This window comes from Strongylocentrotus purpuratus, unplaced genomic scaffold (genome assembly GCF_000002235.5).
Source record: "Strongylocentrotus purpuratus isolate Spur 01 unplaced genomic scaffold, Spur_5.0 spur5_scaffold_12, whole genome shotgun sequence".
In the NCBI taxonomy this organism is placed as follows: domain Eukaryota; kingdom Metazoa; phylum Echinodermata; class Echinoidea; order Camarodonta; family Strongylocentrotidae; genus Strongylocentrotus; species Strongylocentrotus purpuratus.
The window spans coordinates 1,890,286-1,911,602 of record NW_022145597.1 but is presented as its reverse complement, the minus strand read 5'-3'; the positions used below and the strand labels follow the sequence as shown (position 1 = coordinate 1,911,602).

The window sequence follows — 21,317 nt, the reverse complement described above, 5'->3', positions numbered from 1 at the left end:
AATAACAAATACACTAACAAATGTACTATAACAAATACAATATCAAATACAACTAGACATTGAATTCGTCACGTAGACGAATTAGGTGATCTGCCGCTTTGGTCGAGACATAACACGTACATGTATTAACTGCATGGAAGATTTGGTCTTTTAAAAAAACATCCCCAAAACTCAAAATAAAATTTGATACATTAAATGATTTTTTTTAATCATCTTGTATAGATGTTAGTTATACTTTGAATACATGAATATTCACAACTGTGCAATAAAGTGACAGGAAAAATCGTGCAAGCAGTAATTCCTTGCTCAAGGTTCCCTTTCCACTCTAAATAACAATCTAGAAGCTAGGAGTGAGGCAATCGAAGAAAAAGTATTATTTTCCTAATGAAAGAAAATGCTCTTTATGTGTTGTTGTTCCACTGGATAAGCTGAATAGAATAGTTTATCAGACTGCTTTTCACCCCTTTCCATCCTTTTTTCTCCCTGAAATTTTGCAGTGGGGTGCGATAGCTCAGTCGGTAGAGCAGTGGTCTCGTAATCCGGTGAAACGGGTTCGAAACCAAGTCGATGCGCTAGTGCCCTTTGGTGGGGCATTAATCCTCATTGCCAGGTCCCTCGGAGGGGAACTAAAGCCGTCGATCGTCTGGTTGCTTCCTTACAAGCATTCATGCTTTCTTAGCAGTCAGGTAAAGTAAACACCACCACCGCATCCCGAGTTACAATACGCAGGGCATTTTTAATCTGTCAAGGGGACATTTTAGACGCCATATGCACTGCATGATTGTGTTAGTATATATGGACAACCGTCTGTGCCAGAGCACGCGTCATCACGGGTTCGTCATGCTCCCAAATCCCATTTGTTTTGCACGCAGTGGTTGTGAGCCATTTCCAAGTCCCTTACTCTATCCCAATTTCTTTTCAAACTTTATACATACTTCAGGCATAGTCTCTAGCATCCCATCAAGGTCACTGAATTCTTCGTTCTCCGGAATCGCTCATGCATGACCGTCCAGGCGCCATTTTGTCCGTTTCGGGCCATTTTGTGGGCCTTTCTTTCGCCCTACCTATCTCCACTATCTCAAAAGCTACAGATTTCTTACAAATTGCTCTGGATAGTCAAAGAGAGGCTCTATCGTTTGAACCTTAGAAACACGTGCGTCATTGCACGCATATCGTTGTGACACGATTGCATTTAAAGTTGTCATTTTATAATGTGTTTGCAAGGGAAATATAAACTAGCATCAAGGGACCGTCTATAAAGCATGAAGGCTGGACAAAGAACCAAGGGAAGACTTGTATAAAATTGTGCATTATTTCAGACAGTACTTTCCCTGTGCTACTGGAATCCCCTTTAGGGATGATTTAGGAAGTTCTGTATAAACTGTTTGCCCTGATGACCCAGGCTCAGTAATCTCTCTGAAGAAGGAAGTATTGGATCAAAGTGATGCAGATGACTTTTGGAAACTATATGAATAGAATAGTTTTAGGAAGCATTATGAGTATATTGAGTAATAATGTTAAATAATGAATAAAATGACTTGTTAATTAATATGGATTAGCGAAGGCTGAGAGAAGAATAACATTCTGGGTCGATGTGCACAAATGATCATCAGTCTCGGAGCGTAAAGTGTAGGAAGTTCATTTTAAGGCAATAGCATAACTAGGATGGTTATGCCAACATTATTGTATTAGGTCTATATCATTTCTTAATGGAGACGCTAAGTGTTGAGTTATATTATAAGAAGCAATGGTAGATTGACTAATTATCTTTACAAGACGGGAGAAAGAGGGAAAATATGAGAAAAATAAAAGACTACAGCACATCAACAATAGGCAGTCACACAACGGATACAAGTCAACAGGGGGAAGGAAAAGGGCTGACAATCTGAAAATATTCAGTTAGACACATGATATCAAGAAGATGAAATTTTACATCTATGGTAATACATAATAGGAAATGTGCAGTAAACTCAGTTACAGGGCCAAGTCCAAAGTGAAATGTTGAGAATGCATTTATCCCCAAAACAAATGAAGAATTTACTGTGGAAAATAACAATGCATTTTCTAACATTTCACTTCTAAAAGACAAGCATGGCAATATACTAGCAAGGAGATATTAATGCTTGATTGCAGAACTTTTTTGTAGGAGTTTATCACTTTCTTTCGTGAGGACTACTTAATTGAAGGAGTTAAAAAAAAAAACTGTTCATTGAAGATTAACCAAATCTGGAAACATAGTAGACATTTTATATACAGAGCTGTAATGTAACATGATAGCTGATATTACAAGGCAGTTTTACTGGTTCCAACTATCTATATATATTTTTAAACACTGACATTCCAACATAATTTGCATGGTCCCAATGTCCTTGTTACACCGAGTTTCCACTGTACAGATAGCTGGATTTACTTCCATTGAGGAATGTAATAAAAGAATACATTCTTACCAGTGCTATCGATATACAGAGTTTGGCCAACCTGCTTCTAGTTCGTTACAATATGGTGAATACTGCTTAGTTGGGCAAGCACAAAGTATACGAATATACACCATGTTGTGTGACCTAATGAAACCATGTTGGTCAAGCTCTGTATAAAGATGGATCTGATTCTTACCATTCTACAAGCATGGCATATCCTTGTGTTTGCCCTGAGTTCATAAACACTTCCTTTCCCTGCAGCCTTTATTGATGCTTCTAACTTGCCTACAGCCTCATCATACCTTAGATTTAAAAACATCACAATGATATTAATACTTATAAGTTTATACTTATTTAAGTAAATGTGGAGACAAAAGAGATAATGAATATCAGCGAATAGAACATGTACATGAGAATAGCCAAACTGACGTAGCTGCTGTCATAGTGGTTGGCTAACATACTTCTACACAAACATTTATAGACATAAACAATTTAAATTCAATTAATGTTACATTTTATACATATGAAATATTGCATATAAAAAGGTAAAGAGGAAAATTACTGAGAGGGACAGAGAGAGGGGGAGAGGAACTAGGAGGCAAGGAGGGCAGAGGACTAGCAGTTCTGAATACAATAAATGCAATTATTATTGTCATAAATGCTCACCTTCCATCACGGATATATTTTTCAGCAGTTTTCATCTTCTTCATAAATGAATAAAGAGGTAAGCACTCTTTATGATCAGGGTCAAGTTTCAAACATTCTCGGATGTCCCTAAAGATCAAACAAAGCAAAAAAGAATAATATACATGTTTTGGGCAAACCGTGACCTTTTGCAAAATATGTTGTAACTAGATGGAATTCGACTGCGCGCAGTCGAAATGATGCCTCCGTCATAGAGCAATTTTACAAACCAAAACAGAAGAAATTTTTCAAATTCAAGTTCAATTGTAATCCATTAACAGGTTCTCAGAATATCGTGATTACAAACAATTTCTCATATACATATATGACCCTTTGAACTTTGACCTCATGATCCTAATATCTACTCAGCTCATTGGCTCTGCAAGATATCCAGAGTTAAATAGTAATCCATCTGTCAGTTCTAATGAGAATGCGTTCACAAGCTATTTTTGCATACTAATGAGCCCATGACCTTGGACCTTATGAACCAAGAATCTACACAGTTCATTGGCTCTGCAAGATACATAAATGATCTAAGTTTGGCAGGAATCCATCAATCTGTTCTAATGATAACGTGATCACAAGCTGTTTTTGCATACATAATGGGCGCTGTGACTTTGACCTTTGACCTCGTTACCCAAAATCTAATAAGTTCATCGGCTCTGCAAGTAACATACATGACCTAAGTTTGGCAGGAATCCATCAATCGGTTCTTGAGATAACGCGATCACAAGCTGTTTTTGCATACATAATGAGCCCTGTGACCTTTGACCTTTGACCTCGTGACCCCAAAATCTAATCAGTTCATTGGCTCTGCAAGATACATACATGACAAAGTTTGGCAGGAATCCATCAATCGGTTCTTCAGATAACGCGATCACGAGCCGTTTTTGCATACATAATGAGCCCTGTGACCTTTGACCTTTGACCTCGTGACCCCAAAATCTAATCAGTTCATCGACTCTACAAGATACATACATGACCAAAGTTTGGCAGGAATCCATCAATCGGTTCTTCAGATAACGCGATCACGAGCTGTTTTTGCATACATAATGAGCCCTGTGACCTTTGACCTTTGACCTCGTGACCCCAAAATCTAATCAGTTCATCGACTTTGCTAGAATACATATATTGACCAAAGTTTGGTAGGAATCCATTGATCCGTTCTTCAGATAACGTGATCACGAGAACGGGACGTACGTACAGACGTACGTACAAGACGTACGGACGGACGGACGGACGGACAACCCGAAACATAATGCCTCGGCTACTTCGTAACGGAGGCATAAAAATACATAGTTCAAGTTTTAACTGTGCGAGCATCTACCTGCACTTAAGCATGAATTGAGCCTGATGGCACAGGCGTACTGGTAGGGGGAGGGGCGCTTGTGCCCAAGGGCGTCGCTAGAACCTTTTTCAGTGGGGGGGGGGGTGTGTAGACCTGGGTCCGAAGCTAAATTGTTTTTCCTATGGACTATCTATAGTACTTGCAAGTGCGAAAAATTGTCATTTTCCTCGACGACATAAATATACGAATTATTTATTCATTTAGTCAGCATCATAGCTATATATTTTTAATGCAGGCGCGGAGCTAGGATCTCATTTTAGGGAGGGGCGGTAGTGAGCAAGAGAATCACTTAAAAGCGCGCTCATTAGGGGGTGTGGTTGATGGGCCTCCCGCGCGAGAGCGCGGAAGCTTAGACGTTCCCTTAAATTATTTGGAAGAGAAGACGATAAATTGTACCGTTTTCGACTGTTAATCCTTGGCTGAATGAAGTTTTCCCCCTCCCGCGCGAAGCGCGAAAGCTTTGACGTTTCATTAAATTATTATAAAAAAGAAGACGATTTGCTGTACCGTTCTCGACTGTTTATCCTTTTCTGAATTCAGTTCCCGCCCCTCCTGCGCAAAGCGCGGAAGCTTTGACGTTTCATAAAATTATGAGAAAAAGCAGACGATTCGGTGTACTGTTCTCCACTCTTAATCCTTGTCTGAATTCAGTTTCTCCCCCTCCCGCGCGAAGCGCGGAAGCTTTGACTTTTCCTTAATTATAGAGAAAGAAGACGATTCGTCGAACCTTTCTCGACTCGTCTTAATGAAGTTTTCCCCTTCCGCGCAAAGCGCGGAATTTCGGCGTTTCATCACAAATATAGATAAAGGAAGACGATTCCTCGTACCGTTTTCGAATCTTATAAGCCCTATTCATCTAATTTTAGTTTCTCCCTCTCGCGCGAAGCGCGAAAACTTTGACGTTTTTTTAAATTATTAGAGAAAGAAACCTATTCGTTTTACCGTTTTCGACTCTAAATAAGCCCTATTCATCTGAATTCAGTTTTCCCCCCACTCGCGCGAAGTGCGAAAAATTATTAGAGAAAGAAGACGATTCGATGTACCGTCTCGACTCGTCTTAATGAAGTTTTCCCCCTTTCGCGCAAAGCGCGGAATTTTTGGCGTTTCATCACAATAATGAGAAAGGAAGACGATTCCTCGTACCGTTTTCGAATCTTATTAAGCCCTATTCATCTGAATTCAGTTTCCTCCCCTCGCGCGAAGCGCGAAAGCTTTGACGTTTCCTCAAATTATTAGAGAAAGAACACGATTCGTTGTTGAACCGGTTTCGACTTTTAATATGCCATATTTGTCTGAAGTCAGTTTCCCACTCTCGCGCAAAGCGCGGAAGCTTTGACGTTTCCTTAAATTATTAGAGAAAGAAAACGATTCGTCGTACCATTCTCGACTCGTCTAAATGAAGTTGCCCCTTCCGCGCGAAGCGCTGAATTTTTGGCGTTTCATCACAATAAAGAAAGGAAGACGATTCGTCGTACCGTTGTTGACTCTTAAACCTTGTTTGAATTTAGTTTCCCGAAAATTTACAAACCTCTGATTTCTTTAGCTGATATTATAGAAAAGTGAAACTTCGAAAAAATACAAGTATTGTAGTTTTGTCCTCTCGAAGTCATCACAGCGGATAAGAAAGTTCTCACATTCAGCCATAGGGAAAAAAAACTTGTCGGGCCGACCGACAATATATATATATACATTTCACCGACTTCAAACTTCTGCATTGATATAGTACACGAGGATCGATCAAGAATACCGACACAGCTGACCGACACAGCAACATATTTACCCGTGTCTTCTTGCTCCCTCGACGAGACGACTCCACCCAACAACCCCCTTCTCTCTTTTACTCCCACTCCTCCTCTCTCAGACTCTTACCTCCCCCTCTCTCCTCTCTTTCATCCCCCGTTTTTCGTTTCTTTTGTTTCCCTTTCACTTTTTTTTCTTCTTTTTTCCTTTTCTTTTTTTTTTTTTCCTTTCTTTTCTCTCTTCCCTCGTTTTTTTTCTTTCTTCTCTTTTCTTTCCTTTCTTTTCCTTCCTTTCCTTTCTTTTCTTTTTTTCTTTTCTTTTCCTTTTCTTTTTTTCTTTTCTTCCCTTTCCCTTTCTTTTTTCCCTTTCTTTTTTCCCTCTCTTTTTTCCCCTCTCTTTTTTTCCCTCTCTTTTTTTCCCTCTTTTTTTCCCTCTCTTTTTTCCCTTTCTTTTTTTCCCTCTCTTTTTTTCCCTCTCTTTTTTCCCTCTCTTTTTTTTCCTCTCTTTTTTCCCTCTCTTTTTTCCCTCTCTTTTTTTCCCTCTCTTTTTTTCCCTCCCCCTTTTCTTCTTTTCCCGACGGCAGCGCAATTTTACCGACAATATCCTGACAGGTGGGGGGGGGGGTGTTCGCAGCCCCCCACACCCCCCCCCACCTTTGGCGACGCCCCTGCTTGTGCCCCCCCCAAAAAAAAAAAAAAAAAAAAAAATAATAATAATAATAAAAATAATAATAATAAATAAATAAATAAATAAATAAATAAATAAAAATAAAATCAAAATAAAATAAATGAATAAAATAAAAAATAAAAAGAATATAAAATTAAACCATGACTTATTTTCCATTCCATACAAGCTATTTATAAATGTTCGTGATATCACATGACTTCAACAAAATGCGCGTTTCTCCATTTCTGTGCAAACTGACGCATTCCCAAATAGCCAGGAAGAGCATATGTCTTTTATAGTCACTACTGGGCCTTAGTGGCCACTAACAGTAACACTTGTAGAAAATTCCTTTCAGAAGCTACTGCGACAAGGACTGCCGGGGATAACATGCTACCCACCCCACTCGGGGCTGTGCATGCACAGATTTTCGAACGTACATTCCATACGTACATCACGTAACACTGAACGTGTACCGTTAAGGGGCCAGTGGGTATTGATTTTTTTTCTTCATCAAAATTGAGATTGTTATCTTTAAATGATCAATGGATTCTAAGCTTTAAGAAAATACATTCATTGTGGAGTTGGGGTAGCTATTAAATGGACAAATTAAGGATTTCGTTATCAATGATGTCAATTTTTTGGGCCGAAAGTGATCATTTTCTGGCTTAGATTGAAGATTTTTTATTGTACTTTTCATAAATAGTCCTCCCCCATCCCCCCCCCCCCCCCCAAACAATAAAAGGAAAAAAAAGAGAGAGAGAGAGAGAGGGAAAAGACGGGAAATAGAAAGAGGGAGAGAAAGGGAAAGAAAGAAGAGGAAGAGGAAAAAGAAAAGGGGGAAAAGAAGAAAGTTCGGGGGGGGGGGAACCGTAAGGGCCTTGTCTCCCAGACTGTTGCGGCCCCTCCCCCATCAATAAAAATAAGATAAAAGGAAGGAAAGGTAAATTATAAAAAAAAAGAAAAGACAAGAATAAAGGAAGGAAAAGAGAGGAATAAAAAAGAAAAGAAGGGGGGATATCAGTTGCGATAAATCCTGCTCCAAACAGGAGAGAAAGGGAATAGGCCAAGAGCATTAGGTCAAAATAGGCTTAACCTGGAAATTTTTGGTAACAAGCTGATTTTCAGGATAGCTCCAGGAATATGTCTAAAATAACATACTTAAAGTTCTCATATATCCTCCTTGAGCGTTTTCCGTAATCCAAGATGGCGTCCAAAATGGCCGCCATTTCCTGATTTTCTTATAACTTTGCAACTAGAACCCAAATACCCAATTTAAATGTCTAAATATATGTGTTTTCAGCATAAGCAACTCAACCAAATACTTATCAATAAATTTTTAAACACACAAGTGGCAGTAAACCACTTGAGCCCTTTCCGAAATCCAAAATGGCGTCCAAATGGCCATTATTTCGAATTTATCTCACTGTATTAAAGTAGGTGCGGTATGAATACAATCAAATGTCTATACTAGAAAAGCACTATTGTAATACTTATCAATACAAATAACCTTTCGTTAAATAATTAAATATTTCTTATACATAACGTATACACACCCACCCACCCACACACACATGGACACATATGGCTGCTTCATCAGACTGACAGTGTGCAAACCGTGAAGAGTACTCAACGTTAGATGGAACTGAAAATGGAGACACATTAGTACCAATTATTGTCGCAAAGGCAAAAGTCACAAGGTTTCAAACAGGACATGCACCTCAATAGCCCATGCCATGTCATCTCTGCTAGTAGACCAGGTCATCTCTGCTAGACCAGGTCATTTCTGCTAGTAGACCAGGTCATTGTCGCCAATATTGTTAGAGGCTTCGTATATAAACACGGAAGTGTGGCTCACGTGAACGATATACATCTTGAGCTGAGCAACACGAGCTTTGTCCTTCATGGATTGGTTTCATGAAAGTGGCCATACAGAGTGACCAGTACGAGAATTGAAACTCTGCCCATCATAAATTTTAGACCCCTCCAATCCCGAGTATCATCTACACGGCACTATACTTTGCACAGTCACAATGTGAAAAACATATAACTTAAGAATAGTCCAGTATTTTTAACCAGCCCTCGTACATCAAGGCAGCAGAGATTGTAGCTTCTTCTCAAGACCTAGGAAAAGTAATCGTCCGTTTCGGTGGATTTCACCTCATCATATCATGTCATATCTCGGCAGCATATAGTCCACGTCATGGGCAGAAGTAAGCTTGTAGAGCTATGGGAGACAGTGTACGCCAAAGGGTCTGTCATACATATGCAATCATGCATTTTCCCTTCTCTTCGTTCTCACATTCTTACTTCAGCTGCCCTCAATGGCGTGTTGATGAGTAAACTGGCGTCTTAGACAGCATAGATAAGGACCACTTAGCGAATCTGTATGGTGCACTCCTCAAACCAGGACAAGAAGGTGAATGTTGTACCTGAAAGAGTGTGCCTAACAGTCTGTTAAAGTCAGATCATTTCACAACTCATGAACGGGCAGCAGGACACAGTAGGACAGGGAAACTTTGGTTTGCAGTAAATCCGACATTTATGTGTCTCTTCTGCAATGTTTCATTCCAGCTGAAAGGACAGGGGACTGGAAGCTCCATCTCAGCTGTGTGAGGGAAATGATACAACATTTCAATGCTGCAGGACATCTTCCCTAGTTCAAATATGCCAGGTTGTTTTTACAACAGATGGAAGCTCGATCTAGAGCAAACCATGCCAGGAAATGAATTCGCAGAAATGGGATACGTACTTCACCATCCGCCGTGTGGATTCATTCTGGGGTGGAAACTTCTCTGATCAGACACATTGAAAAGTTCCTGATGCGGCAGCTGAAAAACATCTAGAGAAATGACTCGTGGACGTGGAATCTCAGACAGTACATTGGCTATTAAAGTGGGTTTATGTACTTCCTCACTGTGTTCCTACCTGTGATGAACTGGAACAGTTCACCGGAGTACACACTGGTACACCACAGCAGCATAAAGACATACAGCAAAGTACCTGGTCAAGAGACAATAAAGAAACATGTTTCTTTGTTGGATGGCTGCAGGCACATCACCATTTGCTTGATACGAAACTAATTGCCTGGTCTCCTTGTCAACAGGCATCGTCGTTGGCTTATCTGTTAATTTGATTAACCTGTACAAATCGCCTAGTAGCGGCATCCGAAACGAATGCATGGTAGGAAGTTTACAGAATTCAAGCTACGTACATCGTAGGGACAAGGTAAAGACCATTGGTGCCAAGAGTAAGAGAGTGAAAATCAGGGGACAAAGCACATAAGTCAACCCAACACTACTGTTCAACAGAATAACATGTGTCCTGAATAACAACACTGAGATGGAATCGGTCTTTGCTTATAAACATATTCCCACGCACTTTCCTTTTCAAAGGTGGGGTGATGCGGAAGCCAATAAAGAGTTCCCTGGGTCTACTGCTGAATTCGTTCTCCAGGCAATCCAACGTGCCAGAAATGGTCTCTTTGTTTAAGATGGCCGTGGTCGCCTACTGCCACCCTTAACATATGGAGCTCATTTGACGGTGATGTTCGATGGATATGGAAGTGCCACTTCGACAAAAGAAGCTGAGCAGAGACGAATAGCCCAAAGATGTACCTCTTTATTTCATGATAATATATTATATGCAACAAGCACAACCCAAACAGCTTTCCTTGCCTACAGCAACAATAAGGTGAGACTTATTCAAACTCTACGTGACAATTGTACATACCGGTATCAAGCAGGCAGAAGCGGATGCCAATAACCTGATTGTCTCTACAGCACAAGTAGTAGCAGAGTCAGAACAGGTGCCCGTTGTTGTCGTTGGTAAGGACACAGATTTACTGGTCATGCTAGTTGCTCCGGCAACCACTTCCATAGATATGCACATGCTATGCCGCAGAATCCTGTCACGGTCTTCAACATTCATGAAATTCAGCATGACATAGGGGACACTAGAAATTGCCTGTTTCTTAAGCTGTGACAGGGTGTGTGATACGGTCTCTGCAATCTACCATCAGGGCAGTCATAAAACTTTCAATATTGTCCACAAGAAACTTGACTATGGCTTGCTTGAACATTCGCAGTGGAAGCACCCATGACGGCAGGGTAAAAAAAAAAGAGCGGGAAAGCCTTTATTAGTGGCCAGCAGGTCTTGATGACTACCGTCACCACTGCATACAATTAAATGGGCAATTGGTCGCAGTTCTCTGAGTTCATCCTTTCAGTTAAAAAGTCTACTTCCCAACTAGTGCTGCAGCAAAGCAACATCCATACCGCACCTCTTACAGTCATTATGTATAAAAAGCTTTAGCGACCTTGGTACTAATGTGTCTACGTTTTCAGTTCCATCTAATGTTGAGTACTCTTCACGGTTGCACACTGTCAGTCTGATATCGTTGAGGATGATGGAAGCAGCCATATGTATGTGTGTGTGTGTGTGTGTGTGTGTGTACTTTATGCATAAGAAGTATTTTTTAATTCAAAGATTGTTGTACTGATATGTATTTCAATGGTGTTTTCTAGTATAGACATTTGATTATATTCATTATGTATCTACTTACAATGAGATAAATTTGGAAATAATGGCCATTTTGGATTTCGGGAAGGGCTCAAGTGGTTTTACTGCCACTTGTGTGTTTTCAAATTTGTTAATAACTATTTGGTTGAGTTCCTTATGCTGAAAACATATATTTAGACATTTAAATTTGCATTTGTTGGGTTATCTAGTTGCAGAGCTATAAGAAATTCAGGACATGGCGGCCATTTTGGACGCCATCTTGAATTTGCGAAAACGCTCAAGGAGGATTTATGAGGACTTTTAGTATGTTAATCTGGACATATTCCTGGACCTATCCTGAAAAATCAGCTTGTTATCAAACATTTCCATGTTAAAGTAATGCTCTTGGCCTAGAAGAAAACAAAAGAGAAAGAAGAAAGGTAGGTAGGGAGATCAGTTGCGATTTTCCCGCCAATATGGTTTTGATCGGCGGGGGGGGGGGCACTGGGGTACTGATGGGGGGGACTGGGGGGCATGTGGGGGGGGGGCAGTTACCCACCCAATAAAAAATTTAAACGTGGTTTATTTCTAATTCCATACCAGTGATTTACAAATTTTGCTGAAATTTGACAAATTGCCGGAATTTGAATTTTCCTATAGTTTTTATATGTGTTTGTTGGAAAATTACACATTCCTAAACTTAGGCGAGAAATATGCTTATTTCGAGGCCTACATATCAGGGCCCAAGAGTTCCCCCCCCCCCTCCCTCCCCAACTTTTTATGAAAAAGTATATAAGAGAAAGAGAAGAAAGAAAAGAAAGAAAGAGAAGAAAGAAAGAAAGAATAGTGACCTGCCAGTGACACACAAAATAAAAGGTATCAAACTATGCTCATCTGACCGTGATTAAATGTCTAAAGCCCCTGAGCTCTGCCCCCTGGATTCTACCTAGGCCATACGGCGGGCCGCCCCTAGATGCTCATATTACGGTAATGCCTTACACCTCTGAGCTTCTAAGGGCTCCGCCCCCTGGACCCCACGCCAATTACAGGCCTCGAAATACGTCAAATTTGGGTCAAGGCCACTTTTTTGAGAGGGCACAAATCCACTGAAAGGGGCACAAATCTATATCCTAAGGGGCACTAAGACCAAAGTGGAAATTGTGCGTAAAATCACCTCACGCCGTTTTATGGGGGGGGGGGGGAATTTGCACCCCCCCCCCAAAAAAAAAAATGCTCACCCCCCCCCCCCCCCCCCCCCCCCCCCCCCCCCCCCCCCCCAAACTGAGCGAAATATCGGCCGGGCGCGATTTTCAAATTTTCGGGAGCAAAAAAAAATAGTGCTCACTACCCCCCCCCCCCTTATTAACAGGCAGGCTGTTTCGCCGCTAAATATTCTCCCACTGGGCTCCCCCCCCCCCCCTTTGGTCCCCTGCCGCAGGCTGGATCCGCCCGTGGGGTGGGTGGAGGGAGTGGGGAGTTTCCCCCTATGACGTTTCATTGAATTATTAGAGAAAGAAGACGATTCGTTGTACCGTTCTCGACTCGTTTTATCCGTTTATCCTTTTCTGAATTCCACGGGAAGCGTGAAAGCTTAGATGTTTTTAATAAATTATTAGAGAAAGAAGACGATTCGATACCGTTCTCAACTCTATCCTTTCCTGAATTCCACGGGAAGCGCGGAAGCTTGTATTTTTTAAATAAATTATTAGATACAGAAGACGATTCGTTGTACCGTTCTCGACGATTAATCCTTTTTTTAAATCAATTCCCACCCTCACGCGCGAAGCGCGGAAGCTATGACGTTTTAATTAAAACGTAACTATGAGTAAGAAGACGATTCGATGTACCATTATCTCAACTTTTAATTGTTTTTGATTTAATTCCCGACCCTCCTCCCGAGGAAAATTCAAGTTTTTCACTGATTAAAAACTCTGAAAACGCACCAAAAAAGGTCACAACGCGAAGTAAAGATGTTGAACCAACGATAGGTAAACAAAAACTTCCCGATATTGATTGGTCCAAGTAAAAAGGATGGAGATGGATTGAAAAACTAAGCCCGAGTCATTACGGTTTTTGTGCCATGCGTTTCAGTCATTTCGATGAAGATATGCTTTCATATCTCCTTATCGGCAATGTCCCGCCAATAGGTATTAATTTAGGAGTTCCATGGTGGCAATGAAGTCTCGCCGATAATTATTGTTTTAGATCTCCGTAGGGGCAACAAAGTCTTGCCGATTATTATTGTTTTAGATCTCCGTAGGGGCAACAATGTCTTGCCCAGGGGCGTACGCAGGATTTTTTCAAGGGGGGGGGGGGGGGTTTTAAAATCTGGCCCAAAATCTTTTGCTCCCAAAAAAATTTAAAATCGCGCCGGCCGAAAAGTCGCTCAGTGGGATGGGGAGGGGGAGGGGGGGGGGGGGGGGGGGGGGGGGGGGGTAAGCGGACACTTTTTTTTTTTTGGAGTCCAAAAAAAATCGCAACGACTCAGCCAGCCGAAAAGTCGCTCAGGGGGGGGGGGGGGGGGGTAAGCGGACACTTTTTTAGGTTAGCCGTGGGCATATTTTTTTTTTTTAAATAAAAAAAAAAAAAAATCGAAAGGGGGGGGTTTATGGTTTTTAGGGGGTTACACCCATAAAAATACCAAAGGGGGGGGTTTGAACCCCCCAACCCCCCAACCCCCCGCCCTGCGTACGTCCCTGGTCTTGCCGATAATTATTGTTTTAAGATCTCCGTAGGGGCAACAAAGACTTGCGGATAATTATTGTTTTAGAGCTCCGTACGGGCAACAAAATCCTGCCGATTACTATTATTTTTAGAGCTCCGTACGGGCAACAAAACCTTGCCGATTATTATCGTTTTTAGAGCTCTGTAGGGGCAACAAAACCCTGCCGATTATTATCATTTTTAGAGCTCCGTAAGGGGCAACAAAACCTTACCGATTATTATTGTTTTGAGATCTCCGTAGGGGCAAACAAAACCTGCCGATTATTATTGGTTTTAGAGCTCCGTAGGGGCAACAAAACCCTTGCCGAGTATTATGTTTTTAGAGCTCCGTAGAGGCAACAAAACCCTGCCGGGTATTATTGTTTTAGAGCTCCGTATGGGCAACAAAACCTTACCGATTATTATCATTTATAGAGCTCCGTAGGGGCAACAAAACCCTGCCGATTATTATCATTTTTAGAGCTCCGTACAGGCAACATAACCCTTGCCGAGTATTATTGTTTTTTGAGCTCCGTAGGGGCAACAAAACCGTGCCGATTATTATCATTTTTAGAGCTCCGTACGGGCAACAAAACCTTACCGATTATTATCATTTTTAGAGCTCCGTAGGGGCAACAAAATCCTGCCGATTATTATCATTTGTAGAGCTCCGTAGGGGCAACAAAACCCTTGCCGATTATTATTGTTTTTAGAGCTCCGTAGGGGCAACAAAACCTTGCCGATTATTATCGTTTTTAGAGCTCCGTAGGGGCAACAAAACCCTTGCCGATTATTATTGTTTTTAGAGCTCCGTAGGGGCAACAAAACCTTGCCGATAATTATTGTTTTAGAGCTCCGTACGGGCAACAAAACCTTGCCGATTATTATTGTTTTTAGAGCTCCGTAGGGGCAACAAAACCCTGCCGATTATTATCATTTTAGAGCTCCGTAGGGGCAACAAAACCTTACCGATTATTATTGTTTTTAGAGCTCCGTAGAGGCAACAAGACCTTGTCGATAATTATTGTTTTTAGAGCTCCGTAGAGGCAACAAAACCTTGCCCATAATTTATGTTTTAGAGCTCCGTAGGGGCAACAAGACCTTACCGATTATTATTGTTTTGAGATCTCCGTAGGGGCAACAAAACCGTGCCAATTATTATTGTTTTTAGAGCTCCGTAGAGGCAACAAGACCTTGTCGATAATTATTGTTTTTAGAGCTCCGTAGAGGCAACAAAACCTTGCCCATAATTTATGTTTTTAGAGCTCCGTAGGGGCAACAAAACCTTGCCGATTATTATCGTTTTTAGATCTCCGTAGGGGCAACAAAACCCTGCCGATTATTATCATTTTTAGAGCTCCGTAGGGGCAACAAAACCTTACCGATTATTATTGTTTTTAGATCTCCGTAGGGGCAACAAAACATTGCCGATTAATAATGTTTTTAGATCTCAGTTGGGGCAACGAAGTCTTGTTTCTAGACCAATTACTTCTTTAGAACCTGATCAAGGTTCCTCAACCTGTTTTGTATTCTTTCAAATCATCAAGGACTAAGACTTAATCTAGAAGCATAATTTCAAGACCAATCAGTGCTTAGACCCCATTTTAACATCAGAACTTATGTGAGGATATTTGTTATAGACCGATTAGGACTACGAGTTACTCTCTACAGCCCCTTTTACAAGACCAGTAAAGACTACGACTTACTCAAGAGCCCTATTTTATGACAAAATAAGACTAGGACTTACGCTAAGGCCAGTTCCAGATCTCCCTTACTGTAATGTATTCTACTCATTTCAAGATAGACCTCTGTGCTGTCTGGAACCAGTTTAGTCACTGATCTAAGATCATCGATGGCCTTGTACAACTCTCCAAGCTGTGTGTAGACTTTGGCTCGTTTCCTGTGCATATCTGCATTCCAGGGTAAATACTGAGAACAAAGAAAGAAGGGACATCATATATCAAATAAAAGACACATAACCATAGGCGCCGGAAGTGGAAGGGGGGGGGGGGGAGGGGCTGGGAAAAAGTGTGGAGGGCAAAACGCATTTTCACCCCTAACCCCCCCCCCCACCAAAAAAAAAAGGAGTACAGATGGTTTGTATTTTTTTTTACCAAAAACATCTTTAAAAAAAAATATTAAAACCTGAATTGAATCACATACAAATTATATTTCATTCAAAGAAACATTCCGAATGCCCCTATATTTATCAATGGAGGTTTTTATAATAGCGATACGCGCATATCGTGGAAACATTGTGAGAGGATGTGAAAGAGTGTGTGCAATGTTATTGAAGGGGTGAAGAGACATGAGCCCCTGAAGAATGGGCGTACTGATTTTATTTGTTTAAATTCGATACCATTGATATACAAATGTTGCTGAAATGACATGATTTTCCGGTATTTTGTCTTATTTTTTGTGTAAATCATAGCTTTTTATGCGTTTATGAAAGAAAAGAAAAAAACATTCTAAAATTTACAGTCGGTCGAAAAAATATGCTTATTTAGAAGCCTTCATGTCAGGGCCTGCAAAACGTTGGGGCTCGGGGGCTCGAGCCCCCTTATTTTTTATGAAAAAGTATCTTAAAGAGAAAAAGAAAGCGAAACGAGAGACAGCAAAAATGAGTGACATGCCTATGCCTCCTGTTCATTGGCTCGTTCGTTCGCTCTGCCTACGAGGACTTCTGTGGAATGTAGTCTCTACTTGTACCTACATGTACCTTTTCTTTCTCTCTTTCTGTCAAGTCCTTTTTGCAACCCCTTCTCTGTTGTATGTTGTCATCGTTCTGTTCTCTGTATTCATGTGTTTGCAATGACGACCTTCGTCATTGCCTTGTTTTCGTTCACATTCTGCCCCATTAATATTCTCCTTTTCCTCCTTTTCCTCATCCTTATCCTTATCGTCAGGAAATCGCATTCGTTTTGCACGTAGTGTTTGTGATTCCTAGTTAGGTGCTTTCCTCATGTCCTTTTCCTTTCAAATTTCATAGGCATAGTCTCTACCATCTCATCAAGGTCACTACATTCTTCGATTTTGGAAATCACTCATGCATGACCGTCCAGGCGCCATTTTGTCCGTTTCTGGTCCATTTTAAGGCCTTTATATCTTCCTTCCTATCTCCACTATCCTAGATCCTACAAACTTCTAACAAATTCCTCTAGATAGTCTGAGAGATGTTCTTTCATCTGCGACATATGACTTGACCTTCAAAATGCCATCTTCATACTCGAAATTCAAATCTAAAACCGACTCCGTCAAAAATCTCTCAAGTTCTTGAAAAATGGACCCCTAAATAATCTAAAACTGCCATAACTTTCTCATATAAATTCCGTTTTGTATTTAAATCTCACAGTATCTTTATCTCATAATTGCACATAGCCATGCTAAATTTCACGCTCCAATGGCTTTGCACAACATAAATAGCGCCCTCTAAAGTTCTGGGAATTGGCTTTCTCTCTGTGGCCGTATCTCCATAATGGCTTAGCAAACCCGTACCCTTTTTTGGATTTAGATACTTAAAGATATGCCCTTTCCAGCCATATACAAAATTATATACCCTATCACTGACCAAATTTGAGAAAATTGCCCTCCAAATTCGCCATTTTCAAGAAAATTGAGAAATAACTTCAACTTGCTCTAAAATGGCGATCTTTATACCTACATCAATGAAACTTGGCAGACATATGTATCCATATACGTGACAACTGTTTACTAAGTTTGGTAAAATTCGAATATGTTAGCGCAAAGTAATCGCCAAAAATGATGAATTTACTATGCATTACGTAATAGCGCGTTTAATGCGTGCAATACATTGCGCGCAGATAACAATGGTGTCAAACTGACCGCAATGAAGTGCCCTTTCGAATGATACCAAGTATGGTATATGTTTACACTGAAAATTGTGAGTAAATCGCTTTTGAACAAGGGTCACTATACGAATTCCGCCCGATTATAACACTTATCGGCGATGACGTCATTTTTTCAGACTACTTTTCGCCCCCTAAACATCTTTTTTTTCGTTGAAAATTTGCAATGACATTCCGAGATGCAATACGCAGGGCACCTCGTGGCCGGATTTTGAAAGTAGTCAAGGGGGCCATTTAAGACGCCATTTTGTCCTTTAAATCTATTTTACATCACATGTTTCGATAGGATTATCATAGAAAAAAAAGAGAGTAGTTTACAATAAAAACCATGAAATTTTCTTTCCAATGATACCAAATACGGCCCATAAAGAGACATAAAGAGAGAGAGAAAAAACAATTTAACTCCGGTCATAATACAGATCCTGTACGTTTTCCGCCCATGCATTACACGCATTGTCTATGGGGCAAATCGGGTTCACGCTTTTGACCTCTAGAACGATCTTGATTGATTTGACGAACATGCAACTAATCCCATTTGTTTTTGCACGCAGTGCTTGCGAGCCCTTTCTAGGTTCTTTCCCCTATCCCAATTTCTTTCAAACTTCGTAGGCATAGTCACTACCATCCCATGAAGGTCACTATTGAGGCCTTTCTTTCGCCCTACCTGTCTCCAATATTACAGAAGCTAAAGACTTCGTACAAATTGCTCTGGATAGTCCGAGAGAAGCTCTTTCGTTCGACACGTAGAAACACGGCGTCATTGCACGCACATCGTTGTGACACGATTGCATTTCTAGTTTTGTATCTGTACTTTTCCACATGTAACACTGTTGTTACTGTGTCTCCATGCAGGACGCTTCTATCGCCCAATTGCTTGCTCATTGCTACAAACCCAAAGCCGAAAATGCAATGTTATATTGAGATCTTGACTGTACTTCAATGGCCCAGTTAGCTGATATGCCATTCTATTCTTCAAATGATGATGACCTTTTTCATTCATTTAACCCTTCATCAACAGATCTCGCGAATGATTATTCTTCAACTAATGTAGCGTATGCCATGCCAATTATCATTCAATTTTCCAGTTTTTGTATTTAATTTAGGATTTTGGTCGAAGGGTTTCGTAGATCTGTCATTCAATTTAGAAACTGTTCAACTAGCATTCAAATTAATATTCACTTGTCGAAGCGTAATTTGTATCATTCAAATTAACACCTGTCATTCGTATTCGTAATATTTTTATTCAAATTAGGAATGTTAGGGGGAAGAATAGCAACAAACTTTTACAGTTTTTAAATAATGCAGTTAAAATGCATGATTAGCAATTGGGGTCTAAGCTGTTATTCCATTTATTTATTTTCAGGACAATGCAGATGGGTGTAAGTTAAAGACAAAGGAACTACCTACAAAAAATCACCGAGACTTCCATGGATTTCTAGATCACTTTTACGTTCAATTAACAGAAACAATAACGTATACTATAAATGTAAAATGAAAGGTACTGAACAGGCCAAAGCTAGATACACCAGTAATAAAAAATATTTTAACGAAAACAATACGATTAGCAAAAAAAAAATACTTTACGAACCAGTTATCTTTATATAAGAACGATATTCATAACACATGGAAGATTTTAAAGCAAGCTATGAATTTATCCAATAACAAATCATATATAACTAAAATTAGGTATAATAATGATATTGACGAGGATCCTGAAAACATAGCCAATACTTTCAACAACCTTTTTTCCTCTATAGGGACAAACTTGGCTAAAGGTATTCCTCCTTCAGCCAAACATTTCTCTGATTACCTAGGTACACCCAACCCCAATACTATTTTTCTCACTCCTATAGTTAAAGAAGATATCATGGAAATTGTATCTAATTTGAATAACAAAAAGGGTCCAGGCTATGATGATATTAATAATTTTATTCTAAAAGGTGTAATATCTTCAATTGTATATCTTTAAGTACACATTCTTAATCTATCGTTACTTAATGGACAAGTCCCAGATAATATGAAAATCGCAAAAGTCATACCCCTATACAAAAAAGGTGATAAGTTGAATGTGAGTAATTATCGACCAATCTCTTTATTATCCTCCTTGTCGACAATTCTAGAAAAAGTTGTTTATCGTAGAACTGTTTACTTTTTAAAAACTCATAGTATTTTTTCCAACTTTCAGTTTGGATTTAGAGAAAAACATAATACGGAACATGCCTTATTGAATTTTATTGACAAAGTAGCGCATGCTTTAGACAAATGCTCTCACCTGGTTGGTATCTTCCTGGACTTCTCCAAGGCCTTCGACACCATCAATCATGACATCTTATTATTCAAACTTTCTCATTATGGGGTGCGTGGGAAGGCCTTGGAGCGGTTCAGGAGTTACGTATCCAATAGACGACAATATGTATTCTCGAATGATCATACACTGTCGCTCATAAAGTTGGAATATTTTTGTTTTACCCCAACTTATGGAATTATTTTAAAAAGAATTTAAAAATAATAGATCTAGATAATAGTATACATTCTCAGATTTTATTAAATAATAATTTGCCATAATTGTATAAAAAACACAGAAAATCCAATAATTTTTGATAATTTATTGAATTTTTACCCCGGTCCCCAACAATAAAAAATTATGTTGGGAACCGGGGTAAAATGCAATAAATTATAACCACCTTTTTTCGTTCATGATTTGTCCTTCTTCCCCCTCTTCCCTTTTCCTTCTTATCTGTTTTACTTCTCCGTGTTCGTTTCGGGGTTTTATGTTGTTTTGTAATATTGCAAAATTTGATTTTTTTTTTTTGGGGGGGGATCCACAAACTACAAGCACTGCTTTTTAGGGGATCCCCAGATTTCCTCAGAAATTAAGAATTTCTTGTAATAATTCTATTATGTGCAAATTTTATTTGTATAGTTTACTGAAAAAATGAATTATGTATGAACAAAAAAAGTAATATCTTTGTATATACCTTTCTGTTTGAAATGAAATAAATATGAATATAAATATTAATTAATTAATATGAAAATCATTAATTAATATGAAAAGGGCCAACCCTAAGGTTGGCCCCTGGATGCTCATCTGACCGTAAATAAATACCTAAAACCCCTGAGCTTCCAGGGGCTCTTCCCCTTGGACCTCATCAAGGGCCCTAAGGCGGGCCCCTGGATGCTCATCTGACTATCATTAAATACCTAAAACCTCTCAGCTTCCGGGGGCTCTACCCCCTGGACCATACCAAGTGCCCTAAAGAGGGCCCCTGGATGCTCATCTGATTGTAATTAAATACCTGACACCCCTGAGTTTCCCAAGGCTCTGACCCTGGACCCCCGCCAATTAGTGACCAGCCAGTTTCACAAATAAGGTATTTTAATATGCTTATTTGACCG

The 21,317-nt window shown here is 40.0% G+C and overlaps 1 protein-coding gene across 1 annotated transcript; it reads right to left on the bottom strand.

Annotated features, from left to right (window-relative positions):
• Positions 1-2,986: 2,986 nt before the first annotated feature.
• LOC115922559 (dnaJ homolog subfamily C member 3-like) lies at positions 2,987-15,988 on the bottom strand. The gene is made up of 2 exons (XM_030981580.1): positions 15,803-15,988; positions 2,987-3,191 (listed from the first exon to the last, which is right to left on the bottom strand). The coding sequence occupies exons 1-2, from the start codon at positions 15,961-15,963 to the stop codon at positions 3,080-3,082; spliced, it is 273 nt and encodes a 90-aa protein (XP_030837440.1). The 5' UTR covers positions 15,964-15,988; the 3' UTR covers positions 2,987-3,079.
• Between the last annotated feature and the right edge of the window lie 5,329 nt (positions 15,989-21,317).